Genomic DNA, 19,435 nt, shown 5'->3' on the forward strand with positions numbered 1-19,435 from the left:
ATCCTATGAAATATTGTTTGTCAATTTGGGCTGTAACAGGTTAGAAAGTATGGTTGGGTGTCTACATTGACATTTTAACATTTTTCTATCAATAGAAACTTAAAATATCCCACAATTTGCCTGAAATTTTACTCACATGTAAAGATAATACTCTTTCGAGTCTTAAATTCACGAGGCGTTGCGTGCATTAAAAATGCGATTTGAGGTACACGCTTTCAGATAACTGCTTCGAACGTGTGGGTGTTATTTTGATGCACTCAATTGCGCAGTAATTTTGAAACCGACACCCCATCTCTCTATTGGCAATATGTGTGAAGTGCATGTACACGTGTGATGCTTTTCCTATGTGCATTCATAATCTGTGATATAATTGCTTTGCTGTTGTTTATTTTGATCTTGATCAGTAATTATATTGACAAAGAGTATCTATTCAAATCTCCAGTGAAGAATAGAAAGTTGCTGTGTGAATGTGAGTAGTACGTAGTCTCATGCGGGAATATTCATTCTTTTTACGCGCAATGCATACCAGAGCCTTAGACTTACTTTGTGGAGGGGTGTCGGTTTCAATGTATTACAGTGAAGTGTCGATGTGTTGGACACCTACCATTATTACTAGTACCGGTAGTCCCAGGGCGCTGTAACAAGGACAGTACATGTTTGGGGTTGGGGGTCGCTGTAACTGCGACCAGCCCCAACGCGTAGCGTAGTGTACAAGGAGCGCCCCGGGGTTAGGGTCCCTGCGTAACCCGGCGTGGGGCGCTTAACCAGTACGACTACGTGTTGGGGTTGCTGGTGCGGTTAATGAGATAGAGTCTACAAATATTCAATGTGATGATTCTGAGAGACCGAATACTAGTCTACATGAGCGTGCAAGTTTAACCCTTCAAATATCTATTCAATGACGCGAAGTGGAGTTGAATAGACTAGTTAAACTGTTAAAGGGACTGTACAGTACTGCCAGGTTGAGGTGGGGATTCATGTTTTTAACATTCCTAAGTGAGATAATGAGAAACCTTTTTACGAAATATGAAAGAGCATGTAATTTTAAGAAGGATTCAACGTTTATTTGATGAAAATCGGTTTTCAAATGGCTGAGATATCCAAAAAAGTGATAATAATAAAACTTAAAGGCGACAGGCCACGCCTTGGCTTTATCTCTTTGTTTCGCCTTGTTTCTGGATATCTCGGTCATTTCAAAACCGATTTTCATCAAATAAACTTTTGATACCTCTTAAGTCTTAGAATTGCATGCTCTTTGACATCTCATAAGTCATAGAGTGGTTTCTGAATATCTCGCAAAACGTTAAAAGCTAGAAATCCTCACCTCAACCAGATACCTATACCTGTACACACCCTTTAAATATAGTGTAGTGCTATAGATAGGGGTCAACAATTCATAGATTCTACTTGTAAATTTAAATTTATCATTATCAAGCCTCAAAGTTCTAAGTTAAGGAGATGCAACAACAGTAAAATTTAAATTCTGATTAATACAGCTAGCTATCTCGGTCAAATACTTCGGCTAGCTGCCTAAAGTTAAACCCCATTTAAATTACCCTGCATTTTAGTCAATAATTTCACAATGGCTACATTTGCATCGGTGATTTATATATTTCATTTGTGCAGTGCTTAGTATTTCCAGTCTGAGAGCACTAACGTTACAGGACATATCGTTCGACTTACCGTTCCTTTTACTTGCTTGACTTCTACCCCAGGTTAGAATCTCTGCTCTAGTCTGACGAGGAGGTTGTCTTACTTTCTGCGACCAGCCAGGCAGACTGGGCAGCGAGTCAGCGACCCATTTATAGCGCCCCAACACGCACCGTGGTTAACAGCTGTAGCGCCCCGCGCTGTTGTTACGACCAGCCCTATGTTCTGCATAAATAGTTTGTATGTCAATTTACAAGTACAGTAGTGTACTATTAAGTAGCGCGCGTAAAGTTACGGAAATTCTATAGACTGTCTGAATAAGTTGATTTTCTTTCTTTCTTTTGAACTGGATAAAAATATTTCTGTCCATTATTTTTTTAATAAAGACATATTTTATAAATATTGTTATATAAATGATAATATCAGGCAAATATTAAAGTTCTAAATTTACTACAAAATGTAAATCAGGATGATTATCAAATTGACAACTATTTCGCGGGTTATTTTGACACGTGATTCGTACTCTGCCTGGTCGATCCAAGCGCAAGCGCCGCGAAAGTTTGGTTGGATCCAACAACGCAGCGGAGTGTTGCGCGACTTCTTCACCGGAGTTTTTCTCATTGTTTCTTCAGTTTTTAGTTGTCGTAAGTATATTTTCAGACAGTTTTAAATCTTCTGAGTACACTGGTATCAATAATTATTGTTTGGTCGTAATGTTTTGGCACTGAATGGATGTAATGATAATTGTAAGTGATCGGTGCCGACCGGCAGTAGAGGCACTAGCGTAGCTAGTAGCGGCCTGCATGTCATTGTGAGAAGCATGAATGCATTGGATGGGCATTTAAACTTTAAAGGGACATGCGTTGGTATGACTATAATTATCAATTCTTTTGTCAGTTTATGTGTCTAACCTCGTGATAACTTTTACTTTAGCAAGTAAACCCACGAGTGGAGTAGGGCGTACAATAGTGTATATCCATACGTCTACTCCTAACCAAAGTTTATTCAGAAAAAGCGGAGTGAAGTTAATAATAGTAACCTGGTAAGTTGATGGCTAATGACATGTTATGCCTATGCCATGGCTTGAATTGCAGCTCTGCACAAAACTAAAAGCAGTCAGTAGACTCTACATTGTAGTCAGTACAAATAGGAATACGTTCAGCGCGCACGATCACAGGAATGCAGAAACAGTCGGTTGTCTGATCTGAATGTTGACCGAAAGATCGGTCTGCATCTGTCCGTCGGGGAATGTTCCGCGGAGACTGCGTCTGGCTTCACGGATCCCCTCCTTAATATAGACCGAAGTCAATGATTGCGGCTCCTGTGTGGAGCAGTCGCGCACAGATCAAACATTACGATAAACCAAATTTCAGACAGCTTTTTTACATTCAAACAAGTTTGACATGACATGACACATTATGCAGCAATATTTGGGATAAATTTCTCACATTGTGCAATCGAAATACTCACATAAACTCGGTTATAACGCAGAAATTTTATCGATATCGCAACATCGCCGTTCGCGAGCAGTAAGTCGCCATTTTGAATCTGTGAGCCAATCACATGCGAGGTACGTGTTTTAGTAAAACAAACACGTAGAAACTACCTCGCATGTGATTGGCTAATAGATTCATAGTGTATGTTTCTGCAGTTTGAACGTGACGACGCGACAGGCTGTGTTTTACGTTGAAAATTCCACTAAAATGTTGGATTATTCATTAATGTGGTAAGTGTATTGTATTCTTAAAAAGCTAATTTCACCATACAAGCTTAAATTTGCCGACCTAGGGCCGTGAATTAGACGCAATCGAGAAGGGTGAGGTACCTCACTCAATTTTCCATAGAGACAGTGGTTAAGAACATCCACACAGCAATGGGTACTGATACCTTCCGTCTGTCTACGGAGGACAGCGTTAATGGCAAAATTTTAAAGAGTCCTCCGGACAGACGGATCTTTCTGTCTAATCTGAATGTAGCCATCACAGCGGCATCATTGTATGGTGTCATTTAAAATTTGAAGCTAAACTTGCCTTTTTCCCTTTCCTAAGGCTAAGCTATGTTAGCAATAAATGGCTGTCTACCATGCCAACAGCATTTGAGGGTTGTTGGTCATGAGTGCATCATAATAATGTGTAACGTTAGGCCTATGTGTGTCTGTGTGTGCTCCTCCTTTTATCTTTCTCTTTCTTTTTTTTCTTTTTTTCATTCTTTCTTTTTCCTCTTATTTTCAAGTTTTCCTTACTTTTCCCTTTTTCAAGTCCTATTTGAGTACCAATTAATTGTTTCTTTTTTTCCTCCAAACTGTAACGTTAAGTGTCTAACTTTTCACAATTTTCTATTCTAATCTCTATCTTATTTTCTCCCTATCAAATCATTCTGTTTGTTTCTTTCTGTTTGTCTTTCCCTCCTACCTTTCTTTTATATCATCATTTTTTTTTTCTGTTTCCTTCTTAGGCCAAAAAAAAAAAATTGTTGCATTGGCGTAACCCGCCCGACCCTAAAAATTCCGCCGACCCCATGTTTTTTTTATTATTTTTTTTTGCTATCGATATCAAATATCTTGTTGATTGCGATCGCGATCGCACAAACCCGGAAGTGGAAACGGCTCTGGGGATATCGGATGTACGAGGGAGAGATCTAGCGCCTCGCATAAGCCTTCCTTGATCAGTACGTCATCTGTTTCCAACACGGACACGTACTCTAACAAGATTTATTCAGTATTGTGCACAGTTTTGCCATAGGTTCCTTGTGTGGAGAACTTACACGAATCTGTATATGTGGGACTGTGATGGAGATCGCCGTGTGCGATGAAAAGATCGTACATATGGGTCAATTTGCATCTATCTTATCTAAGTCAAAATAGTAAAATATGAAGTGAAAACATTCAGGATAGGGATTTCAACATCTTTAAATTCTGTGAAGGGGTATAATTCCAGTAATATCGGCCTCATAAATGATTTGTAGAATAGATGAACACAGCACATTCGGTGCAGCAGTTGTAACTGTTTACTGAGCTGAGCACGAGTTTTACACGTAAAATGCAGGTAGCAAAAAAAAAAAAAAAAAAAAAAAAAAAAAAAAAATCCGCCCGACCGACCCTATTTGAAAATCTCATGTTACGCCAATGCAACAATTTTTTTTTTTGGCCTTAGGTATCATTTTCTTTAATTTCCTTTTCAACCTTTTTGATTATTTATTTCCATCTTATTCATCTTTCCTTTTAAATAATAACCTAACTTAATGATCAATGGAGTCTTTTAATGCGCCACGTCTGTCACACAGTGACACTCCTGGCACTTTATAGTTTGATTTATTTCTCTTCCATTCTATTTTAAATATTTCATCTTTTCTTCTTTTCCTTTTCATTCTTATCTTTTTGTTCTCCTCCTTTCTTTTCAAGTTCGCCTTAGCCTTACCTTAAAAGAGCTAAGCCTTGCGATTCAAGTTAGGTGGATAGGAATATCATTGTCATTCTCATTCTCATTCTGTGAGCATGAAAATTAATTTGTTGAATTCACCTTTTCCTCTTCCAGTGGAAATGTCATCACCAAATAGCCGTGTCAGCACTCCTCGTAGCACGAGGAGTAAACGGGGCAGAGGTGATGAGACTCCGAATGGAGCGGGAACCCCCAGCAAGCGTGGCCGGAGTAGCCAGGGAGACAGTCCAGAGAACCCCACTACTCCTTTGCGACGAGGAAGATCTTCGACCAGCGAGACACCCTCCAGCAAAGCAGGCACTCGTGAGTCCTTTGAATTATCTGCATTTGTATTATAGAGCTCATGCCTTCCTTTTCTCCTGAATAACCAAGACTGGTAGAAATTATACAGAGTTCCATTTCTTTGAGACAAAACAGATACTCAAATTGTGCTCTAACTGTGATTATGAAAGGCATTTTGCTACTTATCTCCCAGTTTTGTCATCTGAATCCACTCATTGAGTCAAACATATTCATTTGTGGCATTCATTCCATTAGCAACTAGAACACTATACATCTACAAATGTAGAGCAGCTATGCAAACTTAGACACTGAGCAGAATTGCCTGGTTAAGCTTTTTTTTTTTCAGTGCATGATGTATAATGGCATTCTCAAATTGAAGTATTGGCGGGTTTGCATATGCAATCTTATTTCACTCTGGATCAATTGCCATTTTCTCTCCGGCCTTCATATTCTGTCTCAGTGTCTCAGTTTCTGGCTCTCCTTGGTTTGATTTGTCAATGGACTTGTGCCGTAGTAGGCAGTGAATGACTCTACTGGTACTTTTGCCTGAACCTGCACCATAAATTGTGCTTTAAATGATGAACCTGTCACCATCTGTGAAAGACAAGTAGAACTGCAAGGAAAGGCTTGTCATTCTTCTGTCTCTCTGTTCTCTCCCAGCCCGTCGCAGTGCAAGAGGAAGTGCAGCGACCTCACCCAAGGCCCCATCGGACAGACCCCTGGACTCCTCCCCAGGAGGTGAGCTTCCACCTATGCCATCCTCGCCCGCCTCGGGGGAACCGACCAATGTCCACGACACCTCCCTATTCTCCAGCCCTGGTGGCACCAGACCAGGTGAGTTAAAATTTCTACTCTTTGATTTCTTCCTCACTTTGCGTAGCATCATGCAGAGTCAAGCATATTTCTTTTGAAAACAAAGACAAATAACATTACAGAGTTTTCCATGAGATAGCTTTATAAGTGAACAAGTGAAATGCAGAATGTGAATTCTTCTTTGATTTCGTTGACAGGACTGAGTGAAATCGACATGAGCTCACCCCTGAACTATGGCACCCCAAGCTCCTCGCGTCTCGGCAGCACACCAGGCCGCAGCGTGTATCCTTGTCAGACCATGCCCTAATAAATGTAGCATCTAAAGAACAAAACCAGATACTACCTCTAGTCATTGAAACAGAAGGGATGAGCTGAGATGGCATTAGTATGAAAAAGAAATGATGGAAATTCCAGTAATGTTGTAATGATACATTGAGATATTCAGTGTCATTTTTCAAACCAGAACTTGATACAGAAGTTATTTGAAAAATTCTTATTTGAATATACCAGCAAAAATGGTAATTAACTGTCTAAATATTTTTTCTGTCTGGATTTACATTTTAACACATTTCATGCTTTGTATAGTACAAAATAAATATGCTAATAGTCAAACAACATACATTAAAGACAAATTTTCAGGTTTATTTCTTGTTGAGAGTAATAGATTTTAACTTCCAAATTTTTCAGTGACTGTAGTGACCTGGCACATGCCTTTTGGTGATAATGTTTGATTGGAATTGGGCAACACAGAGATGGCTCAGTTTTGTAATGGGTGGTGAATTTTTATTATTTTTGCTCTGTATGTTTTTATAGAAATGTTACATATGTATAAAAATTGTTGACTGAGTAATTTTGCACCATATCATACAGTGTAGTTGCATCTCGGGGGAAACTGGCGAGTATCTTTGACGTCAGAAACCATGTAAATATTAGTGGCATAATAAGTTCCAAGGTGCAAGAAGCCTGTTCTATATTTTCTTGACTGTACTGCCATAGAGGAACTCCTATCCGACCGCGCAGTGACATTCGCAGTGACCGAAAGATTCGTCAAGTCAACCTGGGTTCTGACCAATCGGTGAGTATTTACTATGAATTCAAGCATTCTTGTACATGGCTGTCAAGTGACTTTCCTGCTTTGCACACCCACCAAATGATGCAGGAGATATTATTCTGTATTCACCATTATTCAGTGTGATTCTAGCAATAAATATTTGTGATTATTTCCTAAGTTTGCAATAGTTTGCATATAAATGGAATCTATTTTGTCATTGTAATATTCTATTTTTAATCTCTCTTCTTTCCTCAGGGTGAACCTGCCACTGAGCCAACTGGAGCAGTGACCAGTGACCAGCCAGGTGGTCAGCAGATGGTCATCTGGGGCACAAATGTGGTGGTCACAGAAACCAAGGAGAAGTTCACCCGCTTCATCGAGCGCTTCATTGACCCTGAGGCAGATCCTGCGGAGGGTATCAATCCCCATGAGCCGCTCTACCTGCAGAAGTTGGAGGAGGTGAGATAATTGGTTGTCTAGAAAAACAATAAACTTCAACAATAGGAGGTCATGACACTTTTTCTCATGTGCTGTAGTTCACCATCTCAGCCCACCAGTCTTAATGCATCTGCCACATTAATGTATCTTGTTAACTTGATGTGCAATTGCCTATATGTGCAAAATACGCATCGCCCATTGCTACAGATATTAAAAGTTTCAAATGTCTATGCTGTCAGCCCTATATGTGCCAATGTACTTGGATGCAACTTTCCGAAGTCATTTTTAGTTAGCATTAGGTAAACTTTGTCAAAGCTTAACTGTAATGACAGTTACGAAAATCACTCAGAAGAGCGAAGTTCGTCAGGAAGACCATTATGTGACATGACAGATCATGAGAGGATTGTGTAAAATCTGATCAGAAACAGCAAGCTTCAAGGCATCTGAAGAAAGCGAGCCAATGAATATGCTGATCAACAGACAAAAGACAACCAGAGCAATATTATTGGTTCTCCTTCCAGCATTTTGCTGTGACAAAGCCGCAGAATTAAGTAAAATTAAGGAAGCAAATGTGCCTGTGCTTCTGTATGTTATTTAATTTTCTTGTTTTGCCACATATCCTCCATATTCTCACAGATCCAAACTCTTGAGCTTCCCTTCCTCAATGTCAACTGCAAGCACCTGAAGGACTTTGACCCCGACCTCTACCACCAGCTAGTCTCCTACCCACAGGAGGTTATTCAGATCTTTGATATGGCAGGCAATGAGATGTTCTTCGAGCGCTATCCGGACACACTCCTGGAGCATCAGATCCAGGTCCGGACCTTCAACACGGAGCAGACCAAAAACATGCGCTCCCTCAACCCAGAAGGTGAGATATGCCCCTTTTGCCGTAATTCATTAGATAGCAGTGCCCTTCATGCAATCAAAGGTACATACATATTATACAATCACAAATACATCATACAAACAATACAGGACACATTGCAGAGATTACATGCATAGGCCAGATTTGCAAAGCTAGCTCATACATGTTGCAGTCATGTCCATGGTTTTAACTTAGTCCATGGATCAAAACATGTATGAAGTAGACATGTCTTACACATGTGGGTGTCAAAACTTTTATCTTTGAATGTCTTCAGGCTACAGGAATGTATCAAAGGTATTGATTATATGAAATTTTGTAATACCTTTGAGCTAGATTTAAACTTACTTTGTGAATTCTGGCCAAGATGTTTGTATTGAAAGATCAGTGTACAACACACTAGACCATGACAGCTGTACAGAATGTATACAAGTAAGACATGTTACGATGAAATGGTGTCACTTCTTTGTATCCTCCTCCACTAAATTTCCCCTTCCTCCAGACATTGACCAGCTAATCACCATCAGTGGCATGGTGATCCGCACCTCGCAGCTCATCCCCGAGATGCGGGAAGCCTTCTTCCGCTGCCATGTCTGCGCCTTCACGCAGTCCGTGGAGATCGACCGTGGCAGGATCGCGGAGCCGGCCGTCTGCCGGAACTGCCAGACCAAGTACAGCATGGCGCTGGTCCACAATCGCTCCCAGTTCTCGGACAAACAAATGGTCAAGCTACAGGAATCCCCAGGTTGGTTGCATTCTTCTTAAAGGTATTGTTTACCAGTGGGAGCAGTGATTTAAAAAATGTTTGAGTTATCACATTTGATGCATATGTATGTAGGCCAGACGTATCACAAAAAACATCCCACCACATAAACATTTTGCAGTAAAGCCTAAAATATAAAGAGATATCACTGTTTTTCTCAGTAAACCATAACTGTAGACGGTTTATTGTAGAAACAATTTTATTTACTTTTGTTCACATTTTGTATATTATGGTATTTAACAAGACTTAGCATCGATTACACTGATGAACATTTTTACATTGGTTGTTTTTATCCCTAACTCACATTTTAGAACTATTTTGAAGCACTAAAGCTGGGCTACTGTTTCGTCTGTAAAGGGTAGTTCATTCACTCGCAGTTTAATGATCTTTTATGAACATCAGAGAGGATGAAGTGAAGGCTTTGTGTGGTTTCTTGTTTTGCCAACTGTCCGTGAAAGAGAACTGCAAGGGGTGTAGATATATCAGGAATATTTCTGCTCATTTTGTGAAATTCTCTTGCAGATGACATGCCAGCTGGTCAGACTCCCCACACAGTCGTCCTCTATGCGCACAATGATCTCGTTGACCACGTGTCACCTGGAGACCGCGTAGCCGTCACCGGCATCTACCGTGCCACGCCTTTGAGGGTCAATCCCCGTCAGCGCAATGTGAAGGCTGTCTACAAGACCTACATCGACGTTATCCAGTTCTGCAAGAACGACGCCAACCGACTGCACGCGAATGCTGATGATGGGTGAGCATTGCTGTCTTTTCCTTTGATTGAAATGCTCTAATGCCAGAACATAGTACTCGGAAGGGCTCAAAATTTAGACTTCCATCACTTGGAATTTCTTCTAATACACTGATAGGGTATACCAAAACACTTACCTGGCTGACATGATTTGCCAGGGTGATGAGTTGTTATGGAATGTTTTGAGATCAAGAGTGTAGAATAATTTAGATCGTAGCAAATGGATAGTAGCTTTGAGAAAAATACAAATAGATTATTTCACTGAAGATTAAAATGATATGCTCTTTTTTTCAAGTGTAGCCTGTTTATAGTTGCCATTTCTATACCAGAAGACCTTGCCATGATATTTACCCCAGTGTTGCCAGGTACCCATTTATGGGTCTAAAGGGACATAGTAGTCAAAAACAAACAAACAACATATTTCCAATGAAGTTGGCACTTCACACGATTTGAAGTCTGGACCTCAGATTGAAAGTAAAGAGTCTTATCCACTATGCCACGGTGCTCCCACAAGTAAAGCTCTCATATGTAAGATCTTAGCCAATAGAAACTTGGTTTTTAAGGGTTGTTAATTTCTAACTGTAGATCATCTGAAACTTTATAATTTGTGGCATTCCTGTGAGCAACACATGCAACTTGATGGTGGTTGTTGCTGTTCAGAGGAGTGACAGAATTTCCAGTTTGATTAATCCATTCTCAAATGGCTGTTCCTTTCCATAGGGAAGAGAGACACACATTCACTGAGGAGCGCAAGGAAGAACTGATCCAACTCTCGAAGACTCCCGACATCTACAACCGGCTGGCGAGGGCACTAGGTGAGTCGACAACTCTCGCTTTATCATTCCTTGAGATGCTTGTCTCTTCCTTTGAATCTGTCATGCTCGAAAGTGAAACCCACTTTGATCATTGATTATGAGGACAATAGAGCAAAAGGACAATAGAAATACAGAATTATTACAGACAATAGAACATTATAGATTTAAGTAATGTCAAAGCCCATACCACAAAAAGGAAGTGCAGGTCAAACCTGCCTTGATGGCCACCTGTCTATAGCAGCCACCTGTTGTATTCAGCCACTAAAGAAAAAGCCATGTTAAAGACCCTGTCTGTAGGGGCCACCTGTTTATAATGGCCACATTTTTTTTTTATCTCACTTGGGTGGCCGCTACAGACAGGTTAGACTGTATTATAGTAATTGCTAGTAAATGGTATACTGTAAAAGTGGTTTCTTTCGCGGTGGTTTTATTTTCGCGCTTTGAGGTTGAACCGCGAATTTAAGATCATGCAAAAATGTTTTGAAAAGTCGCGCGAAATTAACCACGTACGGAAATGTTTTGAACTCGCCGCTTGTTACAATGCTATTGCGCACATGCACACACAAAGATTCCGTGCATTGAGTGTATTGATGGTCAACACACACACAGCGATACCACGCAATGTAGGTCATCAGGCAACAATAGTTTTACAAGCATTTTATCAAATACTCGAGAGACGGGATTTCAGGTAAGCCAGCATTTAATTTTAATTTCTATTTGATAGATAAAAGAATAATTGGATTATAGTTTGGGTTTTCATGTGCAAAATAAAACAGATTTTGCCGACTGTGAATTCACAGACTTTGCCGACCACGAATTTAAACACACGCGAAAAAGTCGGCACTGATGGAAACCGCGAAAGTATCTGTACGTGAAAGAAACCACTTTTACAGTATAGACAAATAGACATGTACTTTGCATGTGAGCATGGAATAAAAGCAAAGAACTAGGAAAGCACTAAATATTATTGTTCATTAACATGACGTATTCGTCCCTTTGCAGCTCCCAGCATCTATGAGAATGAAGACATCAAGAAAGGCATACTCTGCCAGCTCTTTGGCTCATCCAAGAAGGACTTCTCTCATGCAGGGAGGAGCAATTTCAGGTAAGATATGACAGGGACGTTAGAATTTGAATATTTTTAATGGATTTTTAGCTCATCAGCTTGAGAAGTCAATGCATTTTGTGATATCATGCAATATTTGACATGCCGTTTCAACAAGAGAATCAAATACTGTAAAACACGATATATTCGCGGCATGAAAATTTCGTGAATTGCCACTGGCATCCAATGCATATTGTGTAGGCAAGAACTTTTGCGTGCATTTTAATTTTGCGAATGTCTGGCACTCGTGAAATTCGCGAAATAAAAATACACACGTATAGTCCTCGTTTTACAGTATAACAATATCAAGATGTGCAGGAATTGTGAAAAATCAAAATTTCTATATATTTTGTCATGAATATGTAAAAAGAAAGTTGATATTCTTTCTTTTTATTTTTCAATGTTTGCAGCTCAGTCATGTCAGTATCGACAATCTTCACATCAAAGAATGTTGTGTCATGATAAAACGTATTGATTGTTGTATTGTGAGGAAATCTCAATTTGATTTTAGAATAGTCCAAATAAAACTTAGTCTGCATCCCCTTCAGACAGCTTACTGTACACAAAATATAGAAAATAAAGAAATGAGACTTGCCGATGATACATTGTTGATGATGAGAAGGGCTATTCATAGATTTCAAGCTACAAAACATAGATTTTTCTTTCCACCATTCCCAGGTCGGAGGTCAACATTCTGCTTTGTGGAGACCCTGGTACCAGTAAGTCTCAGCTGCTTCAGTATGTGCACCATCTCGTCCCAAGAGGGCAGTATACATCTGGTAAGGGTTCCAGTGCTGTTGGTCTGACGGCGTACGTCACCAAGGATCCGGAGACGAGACAGCTGGTGCTGCAAACGTATGTAGCTACTTCAAATTCTTTCCCTATGTGTGTGTGTGTGTGTGTGTGTGTGTGCAACACACAAGTTTTCTTCCTCCTCAACCTTTTATGCTCACACTTTCCTTCTCATTCTTCTGGAAGAGTGTCGGCGACATAATTTTGAGTAATTTATCTTTCCATATTTTATTTCATAGTGCATTCCTATAAAACGAGAAAATGCTTGAAACTCATGCAAATTTTGTGAGGAGCCAAGATTCACAAAAGTAAAATAAGCAGAACTAGAAAGTTTTTGTCTACACAATGCATTGAATACTGTGGCAGTGCTGTAAACCATCATGGTTGGCAATGGCAAAAGTTTCATGCCACGAAAACGGATTTGCAAAAGTAAAATGTGCATTCAAGTTTTTGTCTACACAATGCATTGAATGCCATTGCAATGCTACACACCATCATGGTTGGCAATCATGAAAGTTTCATGCTGCAAATGTTACTGGTTTTACACTATATCAAGTTTCAGTTAGATACATGTAAGGGCAATATAACATGAGTGAATTTTAGTGCTCCTATTTGGTGATATTCCTGTTACATTAGAACAGCAATTTATTGTTGAGTGACAAAGATATCAAAGAACTAACAGGTCCAACTCAAAGTTGAAATGTCATATCATGATATGGCTCTTTCAAAACATTAATTTTGTATTAATCCATCTTTGAGTATCATCTAATGTCATCTGATGCTTTAGAAGGGGGAAAAAATAAAAGTAGAGAGTCATTTTTTCTCTCTTTCTGCAGTGGTGCCCTGGTTCTGAGTGACAATGGTATCTGTTGCATTGATGAGTTTGACAAGATGAACGACAGCACACGATCTGTTCTCCATGAAGTCATGGTGAGTAGCTGTTGCTGTGGCAACATGAACTTCTCTCTTTGCAACATTTATGCTCTCCACTATATGATTTTTTTTTCAGGAAAAGAACTGTAACATGAGCTTTTGATGGTATGATTAAAAAAGAAAGAACAGTAGTCATGAAAAAGTCTGGTTTTAGCATTGATTCTGTAGCTTTAATACTTGTGCTTCTCTTTGTATCTTAGCTAGTGATATTTGGAGTATTTCAAAGGACTATCTGTTACATATTGTATACGAACAAGTCATAAGTTGCCAGTCACAGTACCAGATATTAACAGGGGATACAGAACTTGGGGGAGGGGGATGCAGCCACCCCAACTTTAAAAAAAAAAAAAACAGCCTCTCCTCACGCCCCCCCCCCCAAAAAAAAAAAAATAGAAACAATAAAATAAGTAAATAAATAAATAGATAGATAAATGAATGAATGAATGAATGAATGAATAAGTAAGTAAATAGATAAATAAATAATGAAAGAAAATGGATGAAGTTATAAAGATATGACAGCAAATCCTATTACATTGTGGAGATCAGACGATAACTTCAATTCTTTTTTTCAATTTATCTCTTACAGGAGCAACAAACCCTGTCCATTGCTAAGGCTGGAATTATCTGCTCCCTGAATGCCCGAACCTCCATCCTGGCTGCTGCCAACCCAGTGGACTCCCAGTGGAACCCCAAGAAGACCATCATCGACAACATCCAGCTCCCACACACACTCCTCTCAAGGTATCTCTTGGCTTATATGTCATCAGTAGCCTGCTATGTCACCTGTAAGGGTGAAGGAAGAGAGATTGAGGTCAAGTGTTCATGAGAGAGAGAGTCATACGAACATTTCTTTTACTGTCAATTCCGTTTTTAGAGACGATAATAAGATGTAGGGGATGAAACCATTTCTAGGCTCCAAGCTTTTGAAAGCATTCCTTCCCAGTATATCTTCATTAGCATCTTGGTCAGCCTTAGGTCAAGCAGTGTGTCACACATATGGCATCTCACTGGTCAAGCAACAAAGATACATTGACTGATTCCACTACAAAGTTTGATCCTTTGATTTCATCACCTGTTTAGTTTATAGTTACATCAGAGATTAAGAGCCCCTCAGTTGTTCTGTGACTATGCTCCAAAGAAGCTCTTTACATTACCGAAGGAAGGTGAAGATTTTAAAATGAGATTAATCTTCTTCCTTCTTGATGTGACTGTTGTCAAATGCTAATAACCCTGCATTCAAACAGATGACCAGTGGTAGTAATAGTTTTAAACTTGTTATCATCTTTCCTTCTTCAGGTTTGACCTGATCTTCCTGATGCTGGATCCGCAGGATGAGATCTTTGACCGTCGCCTTGCCAACCACCTCGTCTCCCTGTACCACCAGGGCAGGGAAGAGACGGAGGAGGAGCACATGGTAGGTTGATACAGCCGATGGAATTCATAACATGCTCTTTAACAAGCTTCCATAATGGAGCAAGAGATGTAACAAAGAACTTATGTACCCCAAAGGGATTAATGAATGAGTGGAACTGCAAGACCTGAAAACAAACTTTGCTGTTTTGCAAAGTACTATCAAAGGGTGATCTGAATACTATCTAGCTGTGACTTGCAGTGTGCTGTAATAGACTATCTAATTTATATAGGACTGGCTATATAAGATTGCATTACTTCAAGGTAATTATCTAAAGAAGTAAGTACTGTACGGGTAAGTGATGTTCTTTATTGCTTTTTTTTTTATCAGCTAAATAGCATAAGGGAGTTTGTGGCATTGATAAGTGATACTCTTATGTATAGGAGATGCCAGTCTTCAGTGGTCATTAACACTGCAAATGCATGCCCAAATCCAGCAGTTTGTGTCTCTTTAGTTGTTAACCAATATTGGGCTACCTACGGGATATTCTGTAGTTCATCCGAACGCCCCAGAGGCCACATATGGAATATCCCGTAGTGAATGAAACGACATATGAACGACGTCATTCGCTTCTGCTGAGTAGTGTGACTGCACTGTGAATTGAATGGCAGCATATCATATACTATTTTAAAGGGAATTCTATCCTCTTTCAAATGACATAACTTTTCTATGGTATGTTCATTGCTTGCTTATATAAATGAAGAGCGATTGTTTGGAGAGTGGTCTGCCTGTCGGCGTGTGTGTGCAAATGGTGCTGGGCCACTGCAGTGTTTGTTTACACAAGTGCGTTGGCCCGATATGGGTAATGAACATGTCTGTCTCCCTCTTAACTGGGATTAGACAGTGCCTTCATAGATAATATTTTGCAATAGTCACACATTTCCCAATAACATGTAAGATATGTGAACAGAATATAAGGAATCAAAAGGATAAAATACATTTTCTGTCATTTGAATTTTACCCTATAAAGGATATGGATCTACTGAGGGACTACATTTCCTATGCGCGCAGCTACATCCACCCCAGCCTGAGTGATGAGGCCAGCCAGCTGCTGATCCAGGCTTACGTTGAAATGCGCAAGATAGGCAGTGCCAAGGGCATGGTATCGGCCTACCCACGGCAGCTGGAGTCGTTGATTCGCCTGGCAGAGGCCCACGCCCGGATGAGGTTTTCCAAGGAGGTGGAAAAGGAGGATGTTCATGAGGCAAAAAGGTGAGAAAAAGCCTCAGCAGGTTGATTCCGTAAATGTGCCTTGGGTTAAACACAGTCATACAGATAAATGCCATTAAAGATTTCAGTTCATTTTAAGTTGGCTTAGAAGATGTATTTTCTAATAACTTTGAGATTGGTGGCTCTGATTTGTGACACTACAAGTTGCAATATGCAGAAGATTGCACGTTAAGACATGGGGTCTGATGTCTTTTGGCACAAGTGAAGAAACTCAAATAATGAGTTAGTGCCATGTTAGTTTAAACATCATTGGCTCACATGGCATGATGCTATCCAAATATACTTCAGGTGTTCAGTTCTTGAATTGCATAGCATGAAGAATTAGTTCCCTCTTCTGCTCAATAATTCTTTGCTAAACCAAACACTATGGTCAATATTGTTAAATGATTTGCAACATTGATATATTTGTTTGTTTCATTCCCCAAACTCTTTCCAGGCTTCACTATGAGGCTCTCAAGCAGGCCGCCTTCGACCCGAAAGACGGAACCATCAACATCGACATTCTGGCCACGGGAGTTAGCAACACGGCTCGCAAGCAGCAGCAGGACTGCGCGTCGGCCCTCAAGAAGCACATTGAAGCTAAGGGCAAGGTGATCATGCTCAAGTACCACCAGCTGTACGAGGAGTTCCGGCAGTCATCTGATCTGGTGAGTATCTCTTGAGTGTAACTTCCTTTATGCTCTGGGATGGCTACCAAACACTTCTCCATTTTGTTGGTATTTTAAGTTTAATTATGAAACACATCAATGAATGTATTTATGTACTTTGGTTTAGGCATTTTGTGCTCATTGTGATGTAGACCAAAACCTGATATGTTGTTCATATTAGTTTGTATTTTGATGTTCAGTTTTGATGTTGATTTTAGTAGGATTGTTTTTGGAAAGAAAAACACAAACAATGTTTTAAAAAATAAATAAATAAATCATCCCATTGTGTTACATTGAGCTTGCCATGACCTTTGACCTGTATCCAGTAAATGGAAAACCGAGTTGGCCAGACTCTCTTTACATACGGCACTGTTGCTCACTGTTCTCCCATTCTTCACCCTTAGCCCATCACGAGAGACATGTTTGATGGAGCTCTGAGGATCCTCCAGGACCAAGACTTCTGTATCAAGACCAACAAGACCATCCGCATCATTTAGAACACCAATGACCGGGACTTCTTGGACTGTACTGTTTTGACTATTAAAACTGCTTTGTGCTTCACAAACATCCATGGCAAATGTACAAATACTCTATTCCTACAAGTTCTCAGGTTTTGAGGGTAGGGGCACCTTTTGTTGTTGATATGTAGCAGATAGTGGTATTTGCATACGACACTGAAGTTGTTTATGTGCATGTAGATTTTATTTAATTCAGGTGGTTGATAAGGAAGAATACTTGTTCAATCTGCATTTATTGGCAGCAAATACAATTGTATGTAAAGAATGGGTTCATTACTCGTCCTAGTCAACACTTCAGTTCTGGCTGACAGAGCGGGCTACCACAGATGTGAGGTGATGGTAATTCGTCTGTTGTCGGAACATCTCTGAAATGTCCAGATGACTAGTTTGTTCACTAGTGAAAAATTTGTCTTGACAGTCCAGGAGATCAAATTGAGCAAGTTTAGTAACAAAGAGGCACATCTTTATGTGGGTTAAGAACCAGAAAGCAGTAACTCCACAGACTATATGCTGTGTTAGTGACCTTCACGATTTACAGGTGATGGAATTACTATCAAGTCTTTTCGTTTTTTGTCTTGTACGGGGGGTTAAAGCATCTGTCAGGTATTGGCAGGATGCTCAAATCCTGTGATGTTGGTTTTGGTGCTCATTGATATTCATTAGTATATGATGCTAAAAGTCTCGGCACTGTTCTTGCTGATTTTGCCATGTTTCTGGTTGAGTTCAAGGGAATGATTGCACATTTGCAAATCTGTCCAGAGTATACATTTAAAGGGATCGTATAGTTTTGGTTGAGACGTAATTTCAGGTTTCTAACATTTTTTTTTGTGAGATAATGAGAAACCTCTTATGAAATGTGAAAGAATATGTAATTCTATGAGGAATTCAATGTTTATTTGATGAAAATTGGTTTTGAAATGGCTGAGATATCCAAGAAAGAGCGATTCTAATAAATGTGGGACCCACACTTTATTACGATCGCTTTGTTTTACTTTGTTTTTGGATGTTTCAGTCAGTCCAAACCCGATTTTCATCAAATAAACTTTGAATTAATCTTAAAATGGTAAACTCTGTACTATGTTTTCTTGGTATCTCGCAAAAAGTAAAATGCCCAATTCTCATCTCCACCAATACTGTACCATCCCTTTAAACAAGATCAAACCAGCTTTCACACCAGTAATGTCCATGGTGCCATTCTGACCAAAAACAGTGGCAGATAGTAAAGCCTAAACATACAAATAGAATGTATCGTTTTTTGGCAATAATACTTGTTTTTTGTTGAAAGCATCCATGTTAAAGCAAGACCTGAATACCAGAGATATTGATATTATAGTTAATATGAAGTTATGTGCATGGGCATGTAAAGATTTTATTTCATCGTATTCAACATAAATTCTTTAATTCAAGCCAGTGTGTTGGTGTCAAGTTAGTAATGATTGTATTTACTATTTGGTCCTGTGCATGTGGAAAAACTACTAATTTGTCACTAATGTACATGTTTACAGTAATATGACTGTAATGATGGTTGAGCAATTTGCCATTAATGGAAATCCCTAAATATGGAGCACTCAGGATTGGAACATACATGAGAAGCTTGTTATTTTTTCTGAATTTATTTCCATGTCAAATAGGAAAAATTTTGAAGTGGGTAAGAAAATTGAAATTACTGTAGTGGGACGAGGTCCTGACAATTATTGAATTAAGACTTGTAAGATATTTGTTTTCATCATATGGTATGTATTTTTTCTTGATTATGGAACACTCTAACAGCCATAACACCAAGATAATTATATAAATGATTTGTAAATAGAAATGTAGAAAGTTTTGCTGTTTATAAGGTGTGTCACATCAGTAAAACTGTGTCTTGGTTATTGGAGTTCTTTCAAAGTGAAATCTGTAAAATATGCTACCCTGTTGATCTTTGGTCAAGAAAG

At 39.4% G+C, this 19,435-nt stretch overlaps 1 protein-coding gene across 1 annotated transcript; it reads left to right on the top strand.

Annotated features, from left to right (window-relative positions):
• The first annotated feature begins 2,231 nt into the window (after positions 1 to 2,231).
• LOC139712587 (DNA replication licensing factor mcm4-A-like) lies at positions 2,232 to 17,671 on the top strand. Its single transcript, XM_071624396.1, has 18 exons — positions 2,232 to 2,294; positions 5,184 to 5,390; positions 6,030 to 6,203; positions 6,380 to 6,464; positions 7,179 to 7,257; positions 7,489 to 7,692; positions 8,308 to 8,542; positions 9,039 to 9,281; positions 9,822 to 10,053; positions 10,771 to 10,865; positions 11,868 to 11,970; positions 12,649 to 12,825; positions 13,599 to 13,692; positions 14,282 to 14,436; positions 14,992 to 15,109; positions 16,077 to 16,318; positions 16,773 to 16,983; positions 17,388 to 17,671. The coding sequence occupies exons 2-18, from the start codon at positions 5,189 to 5,191 to the stop codon at positions 17,478 to 17,480; spliced, it is 2,742 nt and encodes a 913-aa protein (XP_071480497.1). The 5' UTR covers positions 2,232 to 2,294; positions 5,184 to 5,188; the 3' UTR covers positions 17,481 to 17,671.
• The last annotated feature ends 1,764 nt before the right edge of the window (positions 17,672 to 19,435 follow it).

The sequence above is a fragment of the Diadema antillarum genome, unplaced genomic scaffold, assembly GCF_040938485.1.
Source record: "Diadema antillarum isolate AM-2024a unplaced genomic scaffold, OU_Dant_1.0 seq00001823_RagTag, whole genome shotgun sequence".
In the NCBI taxonomy this organism is placed as follows: Eukaryota; Metazoa; Echinodermata; class Echinoidea; order Diadematoida; family Diadematidae; genus Diadema; species Diadema antillarum.